The 23,769-nt window shown below is 53.4% G+C and overlaps 1 protein-coding gene across 1 annotated transcript in view; it reads right to left on the bottom strand.

The window, feature by feature from the left end:
* Window positions 1–23,497, bottom strand: part of PlexB (plexin B) — a 29,382-nt gene extending 5,885 nt beyond the window's left edge. Inside the window, exons 1-7 of the mRNA XM_029112928.1 lie at window positions 22,295–23,497; window positions 15,625–15,801; window positions 11,603–11,731; window positions 6,768–6,868; window positions 6,126–6,642; window positions 4,421–4,552; window positions 2,749–3,099 (exon numbers count right to left, since the gene is read on the bottom strand). Coding sequence (XP_028968761.1) covers window positions 2,749–3,099; window positions 4,421–4,552; window positions 6,126–6,642; window positions 6,768–6,868; window positions 11,603–11,731; window positions 15,625–15,801; window positions 22,295–23,497 — 2,610 coding nt within the window. The remainder of the gene's footprint in view (window positions 1–2,748; window positions 3,100–4,420; window positions 4,553–6,125; window positions 6,643–6,767; window positions 6,869–11,602; window positions 11,732–15,624; window positions 15,802–22,294) is intronic.
* Between the last annotated feature and the right edge of the window lie 272 nt (window positions 23,498–23,769).

Below are 23,769 nucleotides of genomic sequence, written 5' to 3'. Positions count from 1 at the left end.
CACGTTTCTTGAGCGTTCGCGGTACGACATTCATTGCGCTTTTTCCTCATCGAATTGAATTATGACGCCGGAATCGAACTCCGTCCTCGATCGGTCGTTGAACGTCCCGTGGATGAGGAACGAGGAGCCTCGTGACGATCGCGATCGGAGTTCTCACAGCCCGTCGAAGCTGTATCCGACCGACGTTAGTCGCTCGGTCGCTTTCAGATACGAACCCCGACACTCCGGCAACGGGACGGCGCTCGAGCGATCGGGCTCGTCCGGGAAGCGACGAGTCCGCGCGAACAATAGTTGCGTTCAATGAGATCGTTCGAATTTCATGTGTGTACCTACATGAACGCACCGAAAAAACACGCACGCGATACAAGAAAGCGACCGAGGAACGTGGGAGAAGCCGCAGAAACATAACGGGATCCCAATGGATGAGACAAACGCCTCAACTCAGAATTCTGACATCAAGTGTCCAGCATCGATCACGTGCCCAACGGAAACAAAGAGCCCCGTATATCGTCGACGTGGGATAAGTGAAGCCCGATTCCGCAGCGTTTCTCCGGATTTTTTCTTAACCCGAAGGAAAATGTTCACAACGAGAGAAAATAGCCGCCGATCATGTCTTGAGCTCTGCTCCAGCGTAAATCAAGAGCAGCCGACAGATGACCGACAGCGCGCGCTGCAAATTACCACCGCGGAAAGCAAGATATTTTTCAGAAAATACAGAAGACGCGATCAAGGCTGAACGCGACGATCCACGGAAAGACTGACTGACTGACTAGGCGACCGAACGAAGCAAAGAGCGACCATCTCGTCCGACGAAAGGAAACAAATGGCCACAAGTCTGCCGTCGGGCAACAACCATCCATGGATGATGATGATGATGTAGCTGATGATGTTCATCATGAAAATCAAGCCGTGGGGTGGCAGCGTTTGTGGCGACTACGGCGCGTCCATCAGATTAGAAGGTTTCGCGCAATTTTAGCGCTACCATAATTTTGTCACAAATTGCCCGACGAATTGAGATGTCTCTCTTCTACCCGGGATCATCTTCTGAATCGAGACGTGGCTTATGATTCCGTGCGCGGAACGAGCGGCCGCTCGCTCGCGATTACCGGAGCACGGTTAGTGCGAGCAATTTCGGTCCCGATATTTTCGATTCATTGTACGTGGCTGATCTTTTCCCGTTCATTGTTCCCGCTGATCCGATCGACCGAGGTCGCACGGTGCCATTCACATACGTAGTGTCTCTCCGATAGCTGCGAGAGTCTAACGATGCCACGTTTGTCCACGCGCCTCTTTGTTGCGAACGGATGACCCACGAGTGGAATCGCGTTCCTGAGCGTGTTCGAGAAGAAGGAAAAGCGAAGAAATACAAAATGATTTATTCAGAGCCCATGACCTTTCGGACAGACACCCATGGATCGCTTGCACTTGTCTATCGCTCGCTCGGAGGCGAGCGGGTCGTTTGGTCAGTGGTCGTCGGTGGCGGCGGCGGCCAGATGAAGCTCTTGCGGGACACCGATGTAGAAACAATAACACTACATGGCGGAGAAAAAACGAATTGCTCGGTCCCACCGCAACATCGCTTGGCACCCGTAGCGGCCGCCGGCCGGCCGTTCGTTCGACCAGAAGAAAGAACCGAGCGAACGAAGAAAATAAAACATAACGGCCGACCGTAATCGTTCGACGGCTCCGCATCGCCATATCGTCCATGTTTCTGTCGTCGGAATCCATCTCGATCCGAAACGGCTTATCCGCGAACGAGCGCGATGATTCCGCATGGAGCGAGAAATTATAGTGCGAAATGTCATCATCATCATACACTGACAGCTAACACGCCGATGGACACCGACCGATCGATCCGGCACCGTTATGATTCCGTAACCGTCTTCTGATGAGCTGCTTTCTTTCGGAGCGAACTCTTTTTGTCGGCGACCTCTTTCCCATATCGTCTTCGATTCGGGAGCATTGGCTCCATGGATGTGCAAGCAGCTTTGTCGACGATTCGTCCGACTCTGAATATACGAACGGTTCGCGGGTGTAAACAAGCCGAGCCCCGCGAAATCCGCGACCTCGATCCGCTGTCCTCATCCCCTTCGCTGCCGTTGCCGCCCCGTGCAGCGAGCCCGATGAAGTGACGACGAGGTGAACTTTCGAGAATGGTCGCCTTCTGAGTTGTTTCAAGTACGCATGAGATAGCCGGGACCGGGAACGCTCGGAACCGAACGATATCGATACCCGTACCTAATTCCCAAATATCAGACGATACACCTCAAGTCCCGTGGTACCCAGGGACGACAACGAACAACGCGGTTGTTCGGCACGAGCACGATCATGCGCTTCTCCCCACGAAGAATCGTCGCGAATCAACGTTGATGGGAAAGAATCGCTGCCTTGAAATAAACGGCCTTCCGCCTTGTCCCGAAAGTACTAAGAGTCTGTTTGACTGCACGGGTTGCGGGCTCACGTAATGAGTTCAAACAAGGATGGATACAGCCCGTTTCGGGACTCTCACACCGTTCCCCCAATATCATCAATGGTGAATGGTTGCCCTTTTTCCCTCATGCCGCGAGGAGATCCAAGGAACAGAAGAAAAACGCGAGCGATCCCGGCCGTACGGAGTAATGGCATACCGCGATGAGGATTCGACGCCGTGGAATTGTGCCATTCTAGTCAACCGGGATGGAGATTTTCGGGGGCTAGCTGGCGGATCTATCACGGACCTAATTTAGTTGAATTGCGATCAGTACTCACCCAATCGATTCTAGGTGGAGGGCAGGTGGTCTGCACAGGCTCGGAGCAGGAGGGTCCATAGCTGCATTGGTTACCACACCAGCTGCATTCGTACTTTGGGTCTCTGGATGCGCACAGAGAACAATCCCCTCGGCCGGCGTGAGATCCAAGTAATGAACATTTGTACAAGGTGACATTGGTGCGTCCTATGAAGGTGTCTCGATTCCAGAGCACGGTGAGCTGAGCTTGCACTTCGCCCGTCGCCTCTCGGTACGAGTATTCGGTTTCAGCGCAGATGACTCTGTTTTGGCGTACCGATGCTACCACCTTCGTCTGACGTCCTTCAATGTCGATCAGGCACTCGAAATTATCCTGCAACGAGAAGATGATCCGTTAGGACTGGTTGGGCTGCTTAACATCGTCATCGAGGAGGACGAGACGAGACTCATTCGGATGGGTTCCGAGCAAGCTCGAAAGGAAGTTCCGAGAAAGCTTTCCCGCTGAATTCACGTGCAGAAAATCCGTGGGAATCCCCGAGGAATCGAAGGAGCTCGAATTCCGGCACGTTCCGAGAAAGGCACCTATTCTCGAATTCTCGGAAAACCGATGTGTTATACCGGCCACAAATTGCCTGCCAGAATAGTCGGTCTCTGTTCTCACGTTCGAGAAGCTTTCCGACACGACTTCCGGGCCAATAGCGTCCCATAAAAACAACAATGTCCGTTCCTCTCCGTATCCCGTCGAACGTCGCTCCATCGCCTCCGCCCTCGAGGCTTTTGTACAGTCAGCAGTGCGTTGCTTGCTCTTTTTTGATTCACAAACACTCGTCGCACCGACTGCTGGCGCTGAAAAGCCCTCCGAGCTGCCGCACCACCGTCGGATGGATTGCGATTCATTGATTGAATCTGTCATCTCCGCGACGGATTCCTGCGATTTTTCCCCCATCGAATATCAGTCCGCGCGACTCTGGAAACGCAGCAGTTCCTTGACGGGGACCGGTGCGCACTCTCTCGTGACGAGTAAAATCGAACAGGGAACAATGACCAGACGGGAAACCTCGATGAACTGCTTCACGATATTCAGGGAATATCGTAAGCGGTCGAACATCGCTTCACGAGAGCGGAGCCGGTTCCGGTTTCACGATGTTGAGCTTTCTTCTAATCGCTGTTCGAGATTAGGATACGGCGACGAACGCTTTCAAAAGCGCGGAGCGCCCGATCCCAGAACAGGTTCTGAGCGGCGGCGACGGCACCACGAGTTTCGACGGGAAACGACATCGGTTTGAATTGAGCGGCGAGCGCCGTTTTTAATGCTGTTAGAGACAACACTCCTCTCTGTCATCAAGCCGCGCCAGCAACGAAACTCTGTCTCGCCAGTGAACCGCAATTATGCACTTATGTCAGCGCAAAAACGCACTATTTGCAGATACAAATTGATAAGAATCGTCGGACGAAGACGACTCCCCCCGAGGAAATGCGTTTCGAGGGGAGCGAGCGTCGATTGGACGCCGGTCTTCTGCTGGATAGTTGCGTTGTACTAGTAGCGGTAGTAGTTCAGAACGTGGAGCACAATGGCGACTGTCAGAACAACGACGGATTGGAGAACAAGTACGCCGCAGTAACAAAAGCCCACGACAGAGTTTGCTAAACTAGAGAGATAAGCTCATAAAAGAAGAATAAAAGAAGACTCTTACCGCAGGGCTTGGCAGGTTGCGAACTTCGACGGTCACTTCGGATCGTGAACCGTCTGCCAGAAGAAGTGAGTTGTTCACTTCGAACGAAGGACAATAGGCGCGACCCTTGTTCATGAGGTTGTCCACGGGATTCTGCAAATCGAACAGACAGTTCGTTTATATTCGTTGATGATGAACACATACGTCGGACCTACTGTCCGCTGCGCATCGCATGCGAAAATCACTGATAGAGCCCTCGGAGCTACTTCAGCAGTTTCAGATACGTATCTATCCGGAGCCGATATCTGACCGGTTAGCGGTGACGGAATTTGCGGCTGAACTTCTCGGACGCTCCGAGTTCGAAGAGCTCTTACTCACAGAGTCATGTACTACTCTCTAGAACGGGCTCTGTCTCTCATGCCCATGGACCATTTATTCTCCTCCGGTGGAACCCATGGCGGGAGGACGTATATTCGGTACTCTAAAAGCGAGAGCTGCCCAATAATTTGCATGGAGTTCGAGCTCCATCAAGGAGGAAGTCTACTTCGTATATAAGTTTCCTGAGTTTTGCGAAACTTTTTTCCCCAGACCACGATGGACAAAAGGCCCGCCTATCAGCCCGCCGGCCCGCCCGCTCGTTCGCTTTTGTGAGAGTTTTCAAGAGCAAATATTTTCATCGGGAAAAACGAAGCGAAATTCTAGCCGCCTGATCCGCTGTGTACGACCCTTCGCTCGATAATTAAACATCTTAATGATGAGCGTTTTTCTCCTGAAAACGCTCACAACGGCGGCGGCACCAACAACAGCATCACCGACGGAGAGTTTCTTCTTCTGTGGGCGTAAAAGCGGTCTTCTTGGCGAGCCCTGCCATCCGCCGCCGAAAGCAACGAGAGATCTATCTTTCCTTCCTTCTATTCCTCGCTGTGTTTTCGGTGCATGCCGAGCCGATGATTCTACGTGAAACGAAAATGCTCTCCTTCGTTTCCAGTCCCCCCCCTCATTCGAATCCATTTACGCCTGTGGAGAACAACTAATTCCCAGAAGATGTCTGTTCGGCCTTCCTCCGCTCAGCCGTTCCTTTTCCGCGTCGTGTTCGTAACACACGACCTCTCCCAACAACCTAATCCCGCTCGGGGTCGGCACAGGCGGTGCGTACTTACGTACCGAGCGTGCGTTCTACGCAATGCAAAAACGTTCTCAAGCCTTGCTAACCCCAGGGTTCCGTTCCTATTACAATTGCACGGTCGTAATCTCCCTACGTTCCTGGAGAACTTTGCTTGGAGGGACCGATGGACGGACGCATGGGGAGCGAGCCAGCCGGAGGCGGATAGGTAGGTGAGCGAGCGGGCTGGTGAGTTTTGTGAGAGGCGCATCGGGTGGGTAGCCAACCGACTGGCCTGTTGTTTTTGCGAATTTGCCTTTTTGTGTTCGAGCAGCGCGCAACGACTCGTTGGGCCTGTTCGGTGGTAGTCGTAGATACGTAGAGCTCCGGCATCGTCGGCGTCAGGAATATTATCATTAGTCAATCGCAAAGTTCCCCTTGCTAACGATTGCTCGGTCGCACTTCAGACGCAAGTGCTCGAGACGAGCAACAAGGTGAATAATTCGGAGCCCCGATTGACCCCTCCTTTGACGTCTACGTCACACAGCGCTTCGACGGAACGGGAAACCTCCGGGCTCTTTTCGAATGAAAATACAGAGAATGCGTTAGGGAAAAAAAACTCACATTCTCCCCGAGGATGACAGTCTTCGAGCAGGACGAAGTGTCTGAGGTGCACTTGTTATCCGAGAAGCACCAATTGCAGGCGAAACGGGACGTCACGCAGGATCCGCAGGTTTTGTGTGCCGAACAGTCGTAGAATGTGAACGGTCTTTGGAGGAAATCTTTTTTGGTCTCCGACGAGCGGATCGCCAGCAGTGTATCAACGGAATCCATGTTGGCAGGAACACGAGGCCGACTGGAGACGGATGGAGTTGCACACATCAAACCGTTCGGAGTCACTCTTGCCTGGATCGGCACTTTATTGTCCGTACCGAACACACAGATGTAGAAAGCGCCGTTGGGCAGCTGTGGCAGTTGGTTGATGGAGATCTCGATCGACGACGTGGCCGAGACCGCCAGCTGCTCGGGACGAATCCACTGGAAGTCAATACATTGCTGCGAATCCAGCGAAAGCCACCGAGTAGCGGAAAGACGGTCTTCTACAATTGAAGGGCTGTGGCACGCGGATTTCACGGCGCATCTGGAACGAGAACGTACGTGAGTCTCTTCCTTGGGCCAAGATTGGCGTTCCCGGGCTTTTCCTCTGTCCGTGGAACCCGTTTGGAAATTCCTCGATGTAGACTTGAATCGAAAACTCGGTCTCACCTTTTTTCTAGAGAGCACCATCCGCAATAAGGATTTCTCGCCTGGAGGCAGGCACTGCACGTATCGTACTGCTCGCACTCGGTCACTTTCAGTTTGGCGACCTGTAAGGGGAATCCAAAAAATAGCCTTCAGGCTAAAGCTCGAAGAATAGGAACGGAAATCAGAGTGAGTACGTCTCGTTGGCCGACGAGCTCTCGCGTCAACCCGAAACCGCCGCAATGTCCGCCGTTGCTCCATTGCTTCCTAGACCACCCGCGGCTGCTGAAATTGAGCTTCGTACCCCGAAGGCATCTACTCACTGACTGACTGACTCACTCACTCACAGACTGAACAATCCGACCAAGCTGATTCTGAACGGAGCGTTCCTCCGTAAAGAAGCAACGCCGTCGATTGGAGAATTAGCGCCTCGCTGAAGTCACGGCGACTTTTCAGGGAAATGCGATCGTGGAGCATCTAAGAAGTGGCTTCTCCTCAGCCTGAGCGGGATCGGCGGAAAACTCAAGGAAACGACCACAGAACGCTCCAATATCTATTTCCGAGAAAATTCACATGACCCATATCGAAACGAACTGAACATACGAGCGATTTTCCCCGGGCACACGGAGCACTGCTCCTATTCCTGCCCTGCATCGGAGCTTCCCTCTAGAGAGCCAACTCTCGAGCACGGAAATTTTCGGGGCGAGAATATTCGCCCCCGTGCTTGACGGATGGCCAGGTTATCCCGGGATCGCTCGGCATGCATCGCTCAAGTACTTAGGTGATATTGTTCCGCATCATCTTCTTAGCGCGAAGAGCCCCGCTTTCGCGAGAGTCATACATTGGTTGCAGAGAGGACGCGATCAACAATGAACGTATCGAGCACGAATAGAAAACAATCACGCTGGACAAGTATAAAAAAAACTCTATCTATACCCGTCATAGCGTGTCCACAAAAGAATAATCGCTTGCTTCAGAAAAACGCTTCGTAGAGACAGCTAGCTACAACGTCGACCCAAATGGCGCTCGCTCTATTCGACTTTGTTAGATCGATATGGGAGAATTTTGATTTGAATCGAAACATTCGACGGGAGCCGGAGCTATTCGAACGGATATCTATTATATCTACATATAGGAACAGCCGCTCCCGAAACAAAAAAAAAATAACGCGCCATCGGGTAAGTAACCAGGCGCACCTCTTCGGTGGATGTGGCCATTGAAAGAAAAAACTCTTGCCTTCTGTGTCTGACTGAGAGAGGACTTTTGACCAACACAGAACACTACATCGTCGAGCAGCGTCCGATAAAAAGAGTAAAAAACGAAGGGAAAAGAAAAAGAGGACTGCTACATTGAGAGACCGAACTCTCCGGTCGAAAACAAAAAACAGAAAACTTGCTCTATAGATTCAAAACCAGAGCGTTGGATTCGTCGTAGTCTCGGCGGGTGCGCACCGGGCTTGGCGGCGTAGCCGTACTTTCCGTCCCCCTCCGCTCGGTCCATCCGTTTTGTGAAGCACCGGCGCGGCGCTCAAATCTTTTCCCTTTTTCTTCTTTAATTCAGATGAGAAGTTCATCGAAACAACGGATCTATCATTGTGAGTGATAGCGGTCGAATCAGCGGCAACCGACGCTGGGATACACATCCCGTCCCGCGACTAATAACTTCCATATTCGGACATAGAACAAAGTCTTTCCCTGAGCATCCAATCGAGGGCCTCCAATTTTTCATTTACCCGGCCTACAGCGAAACGGAAACCTCAAAAAACTCCTCGGTGTACAATTGACGTACGAGAAGGATGAACATAGGGGTCGATTAAGGCTCGTATCAGCTGACTCAATTACGGAATCCGTCGCCGAAAATGGCGAGTACGCAGCAGCGCCCGAATCGCTATCGATCTGCGAAAACGTCCGGTCGTATTATGTCGGAGTTCCCGGCCCGAATTCTCCGTCGCCAACCCGTCCGGCTAGCTCACAGGAGGAGCTCTCCATCGTCTCAGTTTCGCATGCTCACGACATATCGTGTCTGGTCGGGCAAGAGTTCGTTTTCCCGCAGCTCGCATGGAGATGAACTTCGTTCGCACAACTCCTCCCCGTGAGACTTTCGAATGAGGACATTAACAGCAGCGGCAACAAGAGGAAGAGATATGACGCCAGAGAAATATCATGCCAAACTTTCAGTCCGAAGGGTCTTATCTCCTCCAGATAAGACTTTTAATTCGCCTAACGGCGGTCAAGAAACGACATGGCGGATCTGAGATCAGAGACGTCAAACTCGAGCAGACATCGGGACCGGCTTCTTGGACGACGGACGGAGCTGCCATGTTTTCCGAACGACCAGACAGGAGATCATGACATGAACTAGCAGGGGCGAGAGTAACGCGCGAGAATCTAGAGCATCACCATCGAAACCGAGGAAGATGCTAAAAAGGAGCAATTAAGCAATAACGCGATGAAAAAGCAAGAGCAGGCGCGGGTCTAGGCGATGCAGCCAGATAAGATCTTCATACAGAGCCGTTGTAGTAGTTATCACGCTCATCAAGTGTTTATCTGGTTGACGGGTGGAATTCCCTAGTCCTACGAATGTCTCTATCGCCTCTAGTTCCTTCTGGCGTGTAAAATGAATTTGCGCGACTAGCGTTCAAATGGACCGACACCGACGGGCAAGTTAAGCAGGAAGAGCCGAGAGTTAGGACGATGAGACGAGAAAAAAATTTTCCAAAGTGCTTCTTTGTGTCCGGGAGAGCTCTTCCTATCGCTCCCGTCGTCCATGCCGACTGGAGCTTGTGACTCCAGACTCACACGACCCCGGTACAGACTCTCGGGAACTACACGAAATAGATGAGTCTACTCCGAATCGAACTGCTCAGTCTGCATAGTCGGGATTCTTGTCGATTCTCGAGTCGATCCCGCTCATTGGGCCCGCTTATCTCTCCCGCGGAATTTCTCTCTCTCTCTAGCGGAGAAGCGGAGTCGAAAGAATGAAGAAAAAAACGGAATCTCAGCCGATGATCTAGCTGTCATTCGACTTCCGCACGAAAGAATTCCATTTCCGGATCCAAAGACCGAATCCACGCGGAAGAACCCATTCATGTTTCGCTCGCGATCTTCCCTCGAGTCTGAACCTCGGACATTCTCCCGGACGGCCGTTCCCCTCCAGGCCGCCGTTGAGGAGGAAGTCGGCTGGTTCTCAGTGGACCGCAAACTGCTTTTCACAATTCGAGAATCTCAACCATATGCGTCCGCACGATCCACCACAAGCGTTAAGAACACAATCCGACCCCGAACGAGCCAAAGTCAACTCTTCACTCAGGACTCTCTCGTGGACTGTTGAAAACCCTCAGCAACGGATCTCGTTCTTATTCCCTGCTCTCGAGAGACGACGTCCGAGTCGTGAGCTGTGGAGCCAGAACCTTACAGCGGCGTGCGAAGACACGCAGAGCGGAACGAGGAGCGCGGCTCGCATATTGCTCGAGTCGGAGCAAAGAAGAAGCTCAAGCCGCCTGGATTCGAGGAACATGAACTCGCAAAAGATTTTATTCGATGATGATGATTTGTTTTATCGAATGAATTTGACATCCAGGAGTTCACGGAATCGGTCCGATCGGCCAGAGCTCGCAGGAGAAAAGAAGCTGCGGCGCTCATGTGTGACTCCGTTCGACGAGACACACTCAATTCAACAGTAGAAACGGTCGGAGGACAAGAAAGCACTTGGGAATGATTAACGTCAATAGAGCGAAAACAGGGAGATCTAATGGCCATTAAGAAGCGGTGCCATTCTTTTAACCCTTGAAAGATGGTCGCTTCGCTCGATTCTCCGACAGCCGTGCGGGAAGCAAGCAGTTCTCCACTCACTCGCTGACTGACTGGATGGCTACCCACGATAGACAGAGGCCCGATCTCAGAAACTCCCAATGAATCCGAAGCAATAACAGACATTCAGAAAGGAATGAGCAGACGGACGGACTGACGAAGCAACCGACAAACAACAGAATAAGTGATTCCTAGTGAACAGTCGGATTTCGGCCGACGACGACGACGAAGAACAGCACAGCGGACGAAGGAATCGCGTCGGGGTGCGGCTATCGAGGAGCCCCAACGAGGCAGCCAACTTCACAACCATTTCAAGTCCACGAGCAATCGATTCAGATCAGAGTCTTTCGAAGCCCAGCTAAATGAGCAGATATCGGTAGGGAAACGCTTCTCTTCGGGGACCAGTTGTAGGAACCTACTCGCAAGCTGCTGCGTAGTGACGATCCGGTTGGTGATCGGGTCGGGCTACAATACGAGGACTGTCAATGGGTCTCGCTACCTAGACGAGCCCGGTCGGTGCGAAGGAAACTAACGGTCGTCGGCAAGGGTCGAACAGACCGATGATCATTGACCACCCCTGTTGCAGCCGCGGCGGCAGCGGCGGTAAGAACAACGCCAACAACATCGATGGCGACGACGACAACAAAAGTCTGATTTGATTCGGCAGAGACTCAAACTGAAATGCAATACCCTGACCAATAATGGGATTGTAGGATTCCTCCCTGTACTCGCAGCACATCGGTTTTGCCTCCATTACAACAACCACCACCGTGGTGGGTGTTTGGGGGTTGGAGCACAGAGCCCGAGCGAGAGTTCGGGGCGTTGCAAGGCTTCTCGCTGGATGCTATCAGATAAGTCCGAAATTAGGACTTAGGCTCCAGCCGAAATCCCGAGTGCGGTAGTGTCTCCCTCCGCGTCTGCTTGCTTGCGTGCTCGCTAGCTTGTCTGTCGGTCTTCCCGCCTGTCTGATCGACCGAGCAGCCGACCGTCTGTAGGCTTGACTAGGGGGCAACTCTGCCCGAAGTCCGACCATCCGAACGGAAAACTAACCTTGTACGGCGATGCGGCGTAGATGAAATCACCCCTCGGACTGAGGTGCATGTCCGCGATGATCGGATGAGGTCGATCTACATCTACCTCTTCGAATTCCTCTCCGACACCATCGGCTGACAATAGGATCTGCAAGGAGGGAAATAATGGAAATCAGTACCTGATAGGGTTGTTCTATGTTCGCTACTGGGGAGCTGTGAGGCATGGAATGGATTTTCATGTCGATCGAACGACTTCGTCTCCGTGGACGCCTTCGAACACCAATGCTCGCCGTTGAAGCCTTACGATCGTCCGTATCGTGACTTCATTCGGATGAGGGAGGACATGCTCGAGAAAAATGGCAAACAGCCGAGATATTGATAAAGAAACCCGAGCAGAGAACTCGAGTAGGATTTCCTCTCTGTTCAATAGCGGCTCGAATAAGAGTCATGGGAGCAAAGGAAAGAAAGAAAGAAAAAAATATAAGACGTGACCAGCTGAAAGGCTGCGATGTAGATGTGCAGCGAGGGATTGCCTCCGACTGAGGGAGGGAGTGAGTGAGGCTGGCAGACGGGCAGGGAATCCTCGCAAGAACGTATAGTAAGGTTTCAGAAGCCACACTCGAGCGAAATATGAATTGCACCAGCGAGTCAGGAGAGACGAGGGGAGTGAGCCGTGCCCGGCACGGAGGACTCGGTTGGGGTATTAGTTAGGCTTCAAATGCTTAGCTGAGATTTGCCTCTTTAGACAAAGCGGATTTGCGAGCACAAAAAAAGAGAACTCGGGAATATGAGAGGAATCAAGAAGGAACGGGGAAGGAGAATTTTCGGGATTGAGGCTACGGACCAGTCGATATGTCAAGAGCAGTTGCAATTACGTGCCGTGCCATGCCGCTACTCGTACAGCCGGTTTCCGCTAAGACGATCAGAGCCTCGACAAGCGTAACAACAACGCTAGTCGACGAAAAGCGAGCGGAAAAAAAACGGTGGGTATCCCTCCCGGGACACGTGACGAACACGTCTGAGCGAACGGGGAGCTCGAGAGGACAGCGGAGCGCCACGTAACGCGGAGGATCACGGAAGGATCGACGGCGAGGCTCCGTCGGTGAAGTATGAGCGGAGTGTAGGGTTCCCGACATCGGCACCGGGTTCCTATACTATTTCTTGCCGAGAAACTTTTCCGATGCTGTTCACAGATGATCCGTTTCAATTGAGCATCGATTTGGGGCCAGCGCGGAGAAAAAACGACTCGCACAATGGCGTGTATTCTGACGTCGACGTCGTTGTACGGAGCTGTGTTTTTCCTTTCCTATTTTTTGAATTTCGTGCCCTGAGCTCCTTGCCGGAGCTGGCGTCATGACTCGAAGTAGGAATTATTTTTCTCCTCTCAATCCTATTCTGTGACCGTTGTCGTTGTCCAAGTTCTTCGGATCTGGGATCCATGTTGAGGGAGGATGACAGAACGAGGGAGAACGTTCTCACGGAGTTTCTATTGTTCGATTGCCGATGCGCAGCACCGGCGGCTTGCTGGTGAGAAAGAGCATCGATCAGCTCGCTCGCCGACGAAACTGAAAGCAAATTTGCCGATTTCGGACGAGGAGGGGGGTGGGTAGGGATAACAAGCGGAAAGCTTGAAAACGGGGCGCCACCATTGCTCGGTAGGGAACAGTGTTGTCGAGAGGGCCACGGTGGAGAAATGCGGAAAATCGAGGGATTCGCCGGAGGAGAGTCCTCGTCGGAAGGATATGAAATGCCGGGACGATGAGAGCGAGACGAAGTGACAACAAGGGTCGGACAGAAACATCGAGCTCGGGGAATCCACTCGAGACCCCAACATCCCCACTGAGACAACTACATAGAAGAACAGCGCCGATGCGACGGCAAGCCTGGGAAGGCGGCAGAGAAACACGGAAAAAATTGAAGTCGTTGACAAAGTGCCGGAGAACGATGGAACGAACGTCTGATGTCGCGGAAAACGAAGTCCCGCGACACGTTTTTCTTCCTCTCCGCCGTCGCGTCGTGTATGTCGATGGATGTATGTATGTTTCTCTAGGAGCCCAAGGTTGCGACAACCGGCCTCGGAATCCTCAGTCTAGACCGGGACGATCCGAGAGCCGGGAAAATGAACAACCAGGCAAACAAGCAGAACTCTGCGACCCGAGCCGAGAGACGAGACTTGGAGCAGAGCCGTTCAGGGGTTTCGGAGCACCGGATCAGCGCAGCCGACCGAGAAGTTGTCTCAATTTTTTCCTCAATAATCGGAGAGAAGGAACAACAGCGATGGCAGCATAGGCGGGTTGACGGTTCCTCCTTCGCGCGGCGGCAGCAATAGATTACCTTCGCTCATTTTTTCAGAGACACATTTTTTTCTTCGTTTCTCTCTGATAGACATTTCAATGATGACGCCCCTCTGGACGGACGGGCTAAAAGCTCAGATAATGCCGGATAAGGAGAGACGTGCGCTTTCACTGCGGCCGTCGTCACAGCTGCAGCAGCAGCCGCATCAAAGATAACAGTCTCACACGGAACCTTCAGAGGAGGAGGCGGCAGCAGCCGAAGTTTGTTGGAGGCTTTAGAGCCGAAAAAGAAACAACCAACACCGGATCGAGGTAGCGTGGTACGAATAACTGATGCGGGATTTCGGAACGATGCTCAAGCCGGCTAGACAGATACCAATGAAGATGTAAACGTCATAAAGGAAGTTAAACGACCCCTGTTTAAGCGCCCGATGGCCAATCAATAAGAGCACTGGGCAGACGTAGCAAAATACCGAGCGCTTTAAGCTCGTAACTCAAATCGAAGGACTCTAGTCTGACCGTCTCTGTTCCAAAATATTTCTGAACATATTTCGCTCGAGAAGAGCTGCGCCTATCATTCGAGTTGAGGCTGTGGGCAACGTGGAACAAATGACACATTCCGCAGAGTTTCCCGAGAGGGTAGAGAGGGAATGCTGCGACGAAATATGTACCGTGGGATGCTCCCTCAATTTCAGAAACATCAGGAAAGTGCAGCAGAAAGTCCTCGATGCCTGTTCGCTACGTTTGACGTCAACAACCGGAGAGCTTGCGAGCCCCGCACATTAAAATACACTTACACGCCAGCTCTCGAGCTTTACTCTCGTCGAAACCCTCCCCGGAACTTTGTGCCGTTGTGTCGCTATCTTTTGTCTCTGGCTTCCGCTTATTTCTCTTACTCATCGGGATGAGGGAGCTTCATTCTCGTCAAGTAGTTCACCGACGACTCCGCTTTGGAGATCGAAAAACACAAGATCAGAGTGACGGCCGGGTCGTGCGCACCGACAATCGCTCCATGAGAGAGCGAAACCGAGAAGTAGCGAACATAACTGAGGGAGCTGTAGAGCAGAGGGGGGAACGAGACGATCTGAGCGTCCATGAACGTACACCCCTTCGCCGATCATCGAGAGCGAAGGAGAGGAACCGACTGGGGCGGCTTGAGAGTCGCGGGTCTGCTCACTCCCTTGCTCCTCCGATTGGAAGATAGGGGAATCGTAGAGAATGAAATTCTCTCCGAAACGAGATGATTCCCTCACGATCGAAGTCCTTCCATCGACCATTATTGCTTCTGTCCCAATCCTCGCTCTCATTTTCGGCTGCTTTTCCGTGGCGGGTGCTGGCCGTTTAGAGCATTACCGCGCCGCCGTATTCTTCTCCAGCTCAGGCTCCGTTCCGGGCGCCGAAGGCCCACGAACGTGCTCAGAGACTGTCTGGCCAATTTCGAATGAGAAGAAACACGAGGAGAAAACGAACAATTCTAGAGAAATAATCTTTTTTCCGTTTCAAGGCTGCATTGAAAGGGCGGACTCTGACCGCGAGACGGGCGAAGCGCGGATTCATCGAGTTCCAGCGCTTGGCGGGAGAACCTTTGGGGAGGGAAAAGAGCAGGATAGGTTTCCGAGGGGCAGCGAGTACGAAAACGAAATCGTGGTCCCGGGGACGGGGAGTTCGCCCATCCAAGGACATGACTGGAGCTTTTGCTCTGACTTCCAAGGAGCAGATCGCGGCGCGCCTGGACGAACGTACTTACCTTCTTAACGGTTCCGTGGTTAGTTCCGAGGAAGGCGACGCTATGCTGTTGCGTGATTGTCACGACGACGGCGGTGAGCGTAACACCTTGCCACGTAGCGGCGGCCTGAGCACGTATGGGAGCACTGCCATTAACTTTCAGCGTCTCGTTACAGAAACTGTACACATTTCCGCTTTTCTGTAAAGAAAAAAGATCGACAGGTTAGGAAAGAGTGGAAATCTGGAATTTACCGAATCTGACGGTGACCTGGGAATAAGTAGTCCCGAGCACCCTTCCACGACTAAAGTATGAAGTCTAAAACAGGACGGGAAGAGCGAATCGCAGCCGACAGTGGGTCACAGTCGTCCCGGAACAGTCCCTGAATCTCCTCTTGTTTCGCCCGTCGGGGAGATCTTTCGATAGTCGTGTCAGCTTCCTTTCCTTCCCCCCTCCCTCCCATCCCCGAAAATCCCGAACCGAGGCGGCGCGAACCTCTTTGGCTCCAGTGACCCCTGATGCCCCGAGCTTACTCGATGCTCCTTCCTCACGTCTGATGTGTCCGAGACCTTATAGCTCCCTCGGCTCGCTCGCAAACTCTCGACCGTGTGGCTGCCGAACTATGTCCACCAGGGAGAAAAACGTTTGAGTAAAAATCATTTTCGCTCCTCGGATGCCTGCTCGGCTGACTGCCCGCAAGCTCGCCCGCCTGCTGTGTCGGATTCCCGAGGCTTCAATCCAGCGAGGCAAAGAACGAGAGTAGCGGCGCGGCGTTCGGTCCGAGGGTGGGGTGGCTCTTTCACAGAGGTCACCAGGGGCATTTTATTGAATTTTTACGATTCAGCTCCCCCAAAATTCATTCATCCGTCCGTCCGCTTCATCGCCCGCCTCCTGACGGCCCGCTGGTTCCGGATCCCCTATAGGTCCATTCCCATCATATATGTATTCATTCTTCCACGCTCGTCTCGTTTCTCTGTTCGTTCGTCTGTTCGTAGAGTTCGTGTGCTCGCCCGGTCGGTCGAGATTGGCACGCATCCGGAGTCCGCAGTGACATCTCCGCAAATAAAAAGATAAGTATTTCACAGGGAAAAAACGAGACGCAGCTGACCGCCGGCTCCCGAGCACCGGCAGCGCGGGATTTCGATCAGCCGACAGCGGCCGAGTGACTGGAGTCCCGTTGCAGTCCGGTGTGCGTTGGAAAAACGCCGTAAAGTCGATGCCTGAGGCATGTCGGCCGAACAAGTTTCTATGGCGTGCAGAACGAGCGGTCAAGGGAGCTAACGAGTGAGTGAGCGGCTCTAGGCTGCTGCCCGAACATACGGCAGTCCTCTCGCCGCGTGTGAAAAAATTTATAATTCTTCACAAGAATCTTCCAACACCGAGCGGCGAGTGATGGCGGCGGCGGCGGCGGCTCGTTTCCTGCGAACTTCATACGCGTTCATACCCAATGTTTAAGAGCCATACTCTCCAGCCCCCTCGCTCACCCTGCGTAAGGACGGGGGGCTGCGCGGGACGGTGGAAGTCGATTGGACGCTCGAAGGGGAAAAGAAGCCGAGCGATGGATAAAGCAGAGCGGACGAGCGAGCTGACGGCCGCTCCATGTTCCTCCTCGTTCAGGCAGTTTTCCTTGCCGCGTCCGTCGCCGGTCGCTTTTAATATAGAAAGAGCCGACCGGATGGCCGCCGCCGCCGCCGCTTGGATGGCAAGCTTGAAATCCAGCCGACATAAAAAAGCTACCGCTGCTCGTTCTCTGTCTCCATCTCACACTGTACCGTCGTCGTTCGTTGCCTTATGCAGACGGACAGCGATTCAAATAGGAGAACACCGGCCCGAAGCTCACGTGGCGGCCTGTAGAGGGCCTGTTGCACGAATTCAGGAATGAGCTCGAGCGGCGCCCATTCCGCTGCCCGCTGGCGCCTAATCGTCCTGTTCTATTGCGGCGGTGAGGCGTGTTCGGGAGCAAACCGTTCGCCTTCAGTTTCTCGCACGTCGATTCTTCCCGTATCCCATTGAAGATCGACGGCGGGAGAGACCTGTTTCCACCAAATGAATAACTAAGTAAGTCTCCCATGTTGCTCCCACCCTACGTGCTGAAAGTGGGATTCGACCCAAGCGTTCGGTGGAATCGCCGCGCCGTCGTACATCCACGGTGTGAAGTTCGTGATTGCCGCTGCGCGTTCGCTCGCTATAACTTTCTTCGTGGGGTTTGTTAGTTGTGCTCGTCGTCGGGTGCAGAAAAACGCGAGAAGACGAACTCCGTTCCCTCGCCGCGGCTCTCAGCAGGCCAAAACTGCGCCGTCCTTCGGGAGGAGTCCACGTAAAAAACTCATTTCAAGTGATGGCACCGCGAGGCCTAATTATGGAATGGAGTGCGGCTTGCCGACCTGGCTGCTGGGCGGCAGCCAGCGAGCCGGCCGGACGCGTAGCCGGCTGTATGTAAATAGTCTCTCTTATATGACGTCGTCGCGAGGCAACGTAAGCTTTTTTGCATCTCCATCATATATGCTCGTGCACTTGTATGCGAACGTGGTTTTCTCTTCCAGCGTATGATGATGGGTAGGCCGCTAGTTTCATCCATTAAAATTAAGCTAACATAAAGCCTGCAGGACAGCAGCAGACGGCTTGTTTTTCTCCAGCACACGCGGGATTATTACCGCAATGACCATCAACACCATGAGTGGATAGATCATCAACGACGCGCGGGGACAAACAAGGCAACGTCGACTAATAAGCGCACGGCGCTGCCGAGGGCCCACGCGAGAGCGCACCGTGTGCTCGAGGAGACGCAGAGCCACCGAAGTCGTCTTCGGCTCGAATACGTTTCCGATCGTCTGTCCGAGCGAGCGTTCGTTGCCTACAATCGAATACTAATGCAGTGGATACATCATATCATATTTATGGTAATCAGCGAAGCCGGATCGACCGGCCCATCGACTGTGTCTCCAAACAGAAGCCCAGATCTCAGCGAGCCGCCCTGCGATATGGATGCCCGGCAGGATTCACACTCAAATCCTACGACAGCGCTATCCCTCATTCGATCGTGTACCGGTCGAGCCGGCGGGCATCAAGGGAACGAGGGCGGAGACCGCACCAGCCGCACGAACAGCGTCATCACAGCCGCATCAGCAGCCACCAACAGCAGAAGTGAGAGTGATAGATACATACGCATAGAGAACAGAAAGAAGAAAAACCTGTGACAGGTATTGGAAAAAGAACGTCAGACAGAGAAAGGAACCAAGCCAGCCAGCCGAGAAACAGAAGCCACGGCGGACGGTTTCGCAACAACGCGCTCGCCCCACGGAGTCTCTCGGCGCAAAGTCCGCGATTGCGTCTCTCTGCGACTGCTTCCGCGCAACAAAAGTTAGCATTTAGCGTGGAGGAGACGGTCCACGCTCCGCTATGCGGTGCAATGGAGGAGCGAGCGATGTTCTGCGAAGTTTCAGAGGATTTCCGAGCGGACGCAGAGCCATAAATATGGAACACGCATCTCTTCAGTTGGAATCCGATTTTTTTCTCTTTCGACTTCAAGGCATAGCGGTCATAAAACGTCCGGTTGACAGATACGCGTAGAAGCAGAGTCGAAGTGAACTGAATTCGTATGGAAGCGAGACCCTTTGACGTTCCAGCAGGGCCGTATCATACGAAGACGACGACGACTTCGTCGACATCAACAACAAAAAGCCCCCGAAGGCCTTGTCCGAGGACGGACGGAGAACAGGGACAAAGTGGACGCGGGTAGACCGGGGGCGAAGACGCCATGGGAGAGAATCAGATAAAAGTTGCAAATAAGCGACTTTCTCGAGCGTCCGTCGCAGAATTACGATGTGTCGGTCGCGTAGCTTCGCTAGTGCGGTTGTAGAAGAAATTGTAGTTGCGGTGGTGGAGGCACGACCGGGTGGAGGCAGCAGTTTGTGGTGGTGGTGTTGCTACTGCTGCTGCTGCTTGACGCATTCTCGGCTTGAGCTCTCTCATTACACGGTTGAACATTCGACCGTTCGCTCGCGAGGCCAACAATAGAGATTTCCATGGAGTTTTCTTTTGGGCCCAGGCCAAGCACGAACGAATCGTGAAATCGTAGTCGTTGTACGCATTCGGGAAAAATGCAATCAACGACTACGGCTCATATCACGACGACAAGCGGCAAACTTTATTTATAAAATAATAAAGCGGAATAAATTCTCGCCTCCACGTTTCGCACCCCATCAGAACGGAGAAACCGTCCGACACCCCGCCAAAACTACGAGCGGGAAAAGCGGAGCGAAAACTGCGAAGAACATGAGACCGTAAAGAGCACCCCATAAGGCGCCCCGGGAAAATTGAGGCATGGGCGCCGGGTTGCGACCGCTTCAATTTTGAGGAACGTTACGCGCTAACGGTTTTTCTCCTACGCCGTATCGTAGCCATCTCGCACCCATCATCCAGAGCCCCGTCGATCTATCTATCCATCGGCGTCGCTTCAAATGTACGTTTGTAAATGTGGGCTGAGGGGACGGGGCGGCGTTAACATTCCCAATGGAGATAAATACCGACGGGAACGCCGATGGCGGTCTCGAAGGGAGGAACGGCGTTCCCTCAAGTGAAAAACATCGGCTCCACATATAGCTCGCGGATGTTGAAGACCTCGATGACGGAATTCTCGCCGTATTTCAAACGACAACGGAACGAGGTCGAGGTCTGGGGAGAACTCCGCTCGAGCGCGATTCGCTAAAGGGTATCGCGGCTCACACCGTCCTCCCGAGTTGAATTCTCCCGCCGTCAACCTTCGCAGTCGCTCCGCGTTCAGAGTCCCCCACATCGCGATCGAGTGATGTAGGAAGAGAGATAGTCGAGCGAAAAATACGGAATTCCGATTCCAGGTCGGAGGAACCCAATGCTGTGGTCGGCATCCGTAGCGGTAGAGTTGATTTTCCGCCGTTTACAAGCGCCGAAACGACGGGGAGGATGTCGAGGACGATGTTGGTCACGACGGCAGAAACAACATCGTCCTTCAATACACACTTCCGAATCCCGTGCTGTGGCTTTCATCGAACGAACAGCATTTTATTACCTGGTCGAGGGCAGTCCCGTTCGCTTGTCGACTCCGTTGCGAAGTTCGTTTCCTCGTAAAGCCTTTGTGGTGCTGCTCATGATGATGATGATGACGGCGACTTGTTCCAGCGCGAGTGTTTCGAGTCGAGTGGAAGAATCAACACAACTCGAAGCCACACAACTCAGCTGGCGGAGGCGTCCCGAGCGGACCGTTGGGTATACACCACTCGAAGATAGAGCTAGCGGAGGACGGTGAGCGAGCGAGAAATAAAGTAGGCAAGCGGAGAAGCTACCTACGTTCCAGCCGCAGGGCAGGAGATATTCGCTCCAACTACTGGTGACCACGACTTGTCGCTGCTAGTGGCTCCGAGTGGAGTAGTATTGCTGGCAGCGAGAGTCGAGGCGCTGGCGGTGTTTGTGCCCCTGTCGGACGGTCGGCCTGCGAGCTGGCTGGCTGGCTGGCCGGCCGGTCGGCCGGCCCGCCGACAAACCGCTCGTATGATATACAGGGCCCAGGGGGACACATACTACATGCAGCAGACGGGCAGAGGAGTTGCTTCTCCGCCGTTCGGCATGGGAGCCACTCCCATGATCATCATCACCGTGTCGCTTGTTTTGTCTGACTGACCGGATGGCGAGCCACTTGCCGAGCCACCGACCGGCGAGCAAGGAACAACTCGAGGAGGAGAAGTGGCGCTAACCGCGCGCGCGATACGAGGAACCGCGCGCTTGTATCCGAGGCAAGTGAAGAGCGAGACGCATGGGCTACAACAGGCCCCGTGACGAGGGGACTGAGAGCCAAAAGACGGGTGCCAGGGGGAAGAGAGGCAGGCCGGCCGGCGGGCGGGTGGCCGTACGTATGAACGCTTTGGGAGCGGGACAAAGCGGACGAAGAGACAAGCACGCGGAGCCATACCGAACAATCCATGAGCATCCGATGCCGATCCCACGTTCCTCATGGAGAAGACCTATGTAGTCTCGCCAGAAGAAAAGCATTTGTGCTCACTCGGTGAGGGGGCTTTTGTGTTTGTCGACAGCTACGTGTTCTCTCGCGCCTACCGACCACGATAAAAGATAAGAACGTCGGCCACTACAACACGCGAGTCTTTAGCTCCCCCTGTCGCTCACTGGCCACTGTCCCGCTCACTCAGTCCACCAGAGCCCAGCGTAGCCGTACCCACTTTTCGTCCCGGGTCTCGCTCGTTCCATGTTTCCAAGGAAGGTCGGCTCCAGAGTCTTGGCGGCTGACCTCTTGATGGTGACCGCAACGAGGTGCTCTTCCGCAAACAACCGACGCTTAATGAGAGTGTAGTCCTCCTCGACGTTTTCCGAGATGCTTAGCGAAGCGGTCGTCAGACACGAGCACGAAGAAACTAAGCGCAACACAAGAATTAAACAACTCGAGCGAAACGAACACGCTCGTGCTCACGAGGCTCGCTCCTCGAGAGCGTCGGCTTTCCAGATTAAGCTACGGCACGATGGTATCAAGGCCTCATTAGGGATTTCGTTTCGGTCACTCGCTGAAAAACGCGACCGGCTCCCGAGACCCTAGGCGTACATATCGACTCGGACGATGGGATAATGAACTCCTCGCGACCGACCGAGGTCAGATTATCATTCGACGTTCCGCGCGGCTCATACCTAAAATGTAAAGTTGAAAACTCACCCCAGGGGCAGGACAGTCTGCCAGACTGCCGGCTACGTAATCCATATTCCTCGTAGCCACGGTTCCGTTGTAGCACATATGGATGTTCTCGGTGAACATTTTCTCAATTTGTCGGAGGGGGTAAAGACACACAGCTGATTTTCCACTAGGCTTCGTGGTGTGGTCTGCACTCTGGGCGAAAACCCCCACGAACACCCTTCGGTCGTCGCGAAGCCCGAGGAATCGGGCGAGATCTGAGCCTACCTCAACGAGAGTGGCGTCCTGCAAAAGATTGTAGTCCGTGCCGTCGTGACCTCGGCACTCGAGGCTGACCTCGGTGTACGTGTTGAAAGACGGATCGCCCGCACAAAGTCTGGCCAGACGCGAATTGAAGCCGAGCTCTTGAAGCGACAGCAGATGGCTGCGCATCTGCACCGTGGCGAAATAGACGTAGTCGTCGGTATGAAAACCGTAGACGTAGTTGACGAGATAGTAGTCCTTTACCGACGTGTCCAGATCGACCCGAGCGATCGTCGAGAACGATTGCTCCAAAATACCGAACAAGTCTCCTTGGCCTTCGAGACTTCTCCCCGATATCGCGGGTCGGTGGTCGCCGTACGTTCCGTAGCGCGTCCTCGTCGTAGCGACGTAGAGCATACGTTGATTCCCGACTGCGAATTTCGCAGGTCCGATCATGGCGAACGTCGACGAGTTCTCGTCGTTGGTCGCCACCGGATAGTTCACTAGAGGTTCCTTCTTGACGATGTTGCTCAGGTCCATGCGCTGGCATGCGCCCTGATGCGTGCTCCCGCACACGATCAGCTTTCCGTTTTCGTCGTCGATTAGAAGCACTTTGTTGATGGTGTTAATTTGACGTAGCTCGATACCTGTCGCTTTACAATTGCTGATAGGGCACTGTTCGTTATCGAACTCGGGACCGGTGGCAACACTCCGAACCAGGGTTAGGTTCTCATTGAATTCCATCACGAGGTTTGTGGCGCCCGCAAACAGGTGCCCCGTTTGCGGGTTGATTATGACGTGCGTCAGATTGACGGAGTGGTTGCCGGGAAGACGGTATTCATTGATGAGGGTATCGGGTTGAACGGCAGCGGAAATTTGCACAGCAAATATGCTCAACAACGCACTCCAGATGAACAGGTCGACCGGACGTCGACGCCAAGGTGATTTTAGGTGCGTGTCGGCACCCCATCTCCGCGAAGTCATCGCGGGGACCGTGGTGAACCTCATCTACGACTATCACCAGGTCTCATGGCTGGCGCTCAGGCATTTCGCGGTGAGAGTTTCCTGCAACAGAAAAAAAGCAGATCCGTTAGTCTAGTAGAGAATGAAAACATCCAATGCCACTCTACCCACTACTTCATCGACATGTCCCGGGCTGAGCAAAATTTCTGCTCTCTTCGGCGGATCGAGGCAGGAATTTGGCGCAGGATGTGTTTGCAGCACAACGTCCGGGAAGAATTATTGCTCATCCGATC

This window comes from Galendromus occidentalis, unplaced genomic scaffold, assembly GCF_000255335.2.
Source record: "Galendromus occidentalis unplaced genomic scaffold, Mocc_1.1 scf7180000077538, whole genome shotgun sequence".
NCBI classification, from domain to species: domain Eukaryota; kingdom Metazoa; phylum Arthropoda; class Arachnida; order Mesostigmata; family Phytoseiidae; genus Galendromus; species Galendromus occidentalis.
The sequence above is the reverse complement of the archived record's forward strand: the minus strand, read 5'-3'. Positions and strand labels throughout refer to the sequence as shown.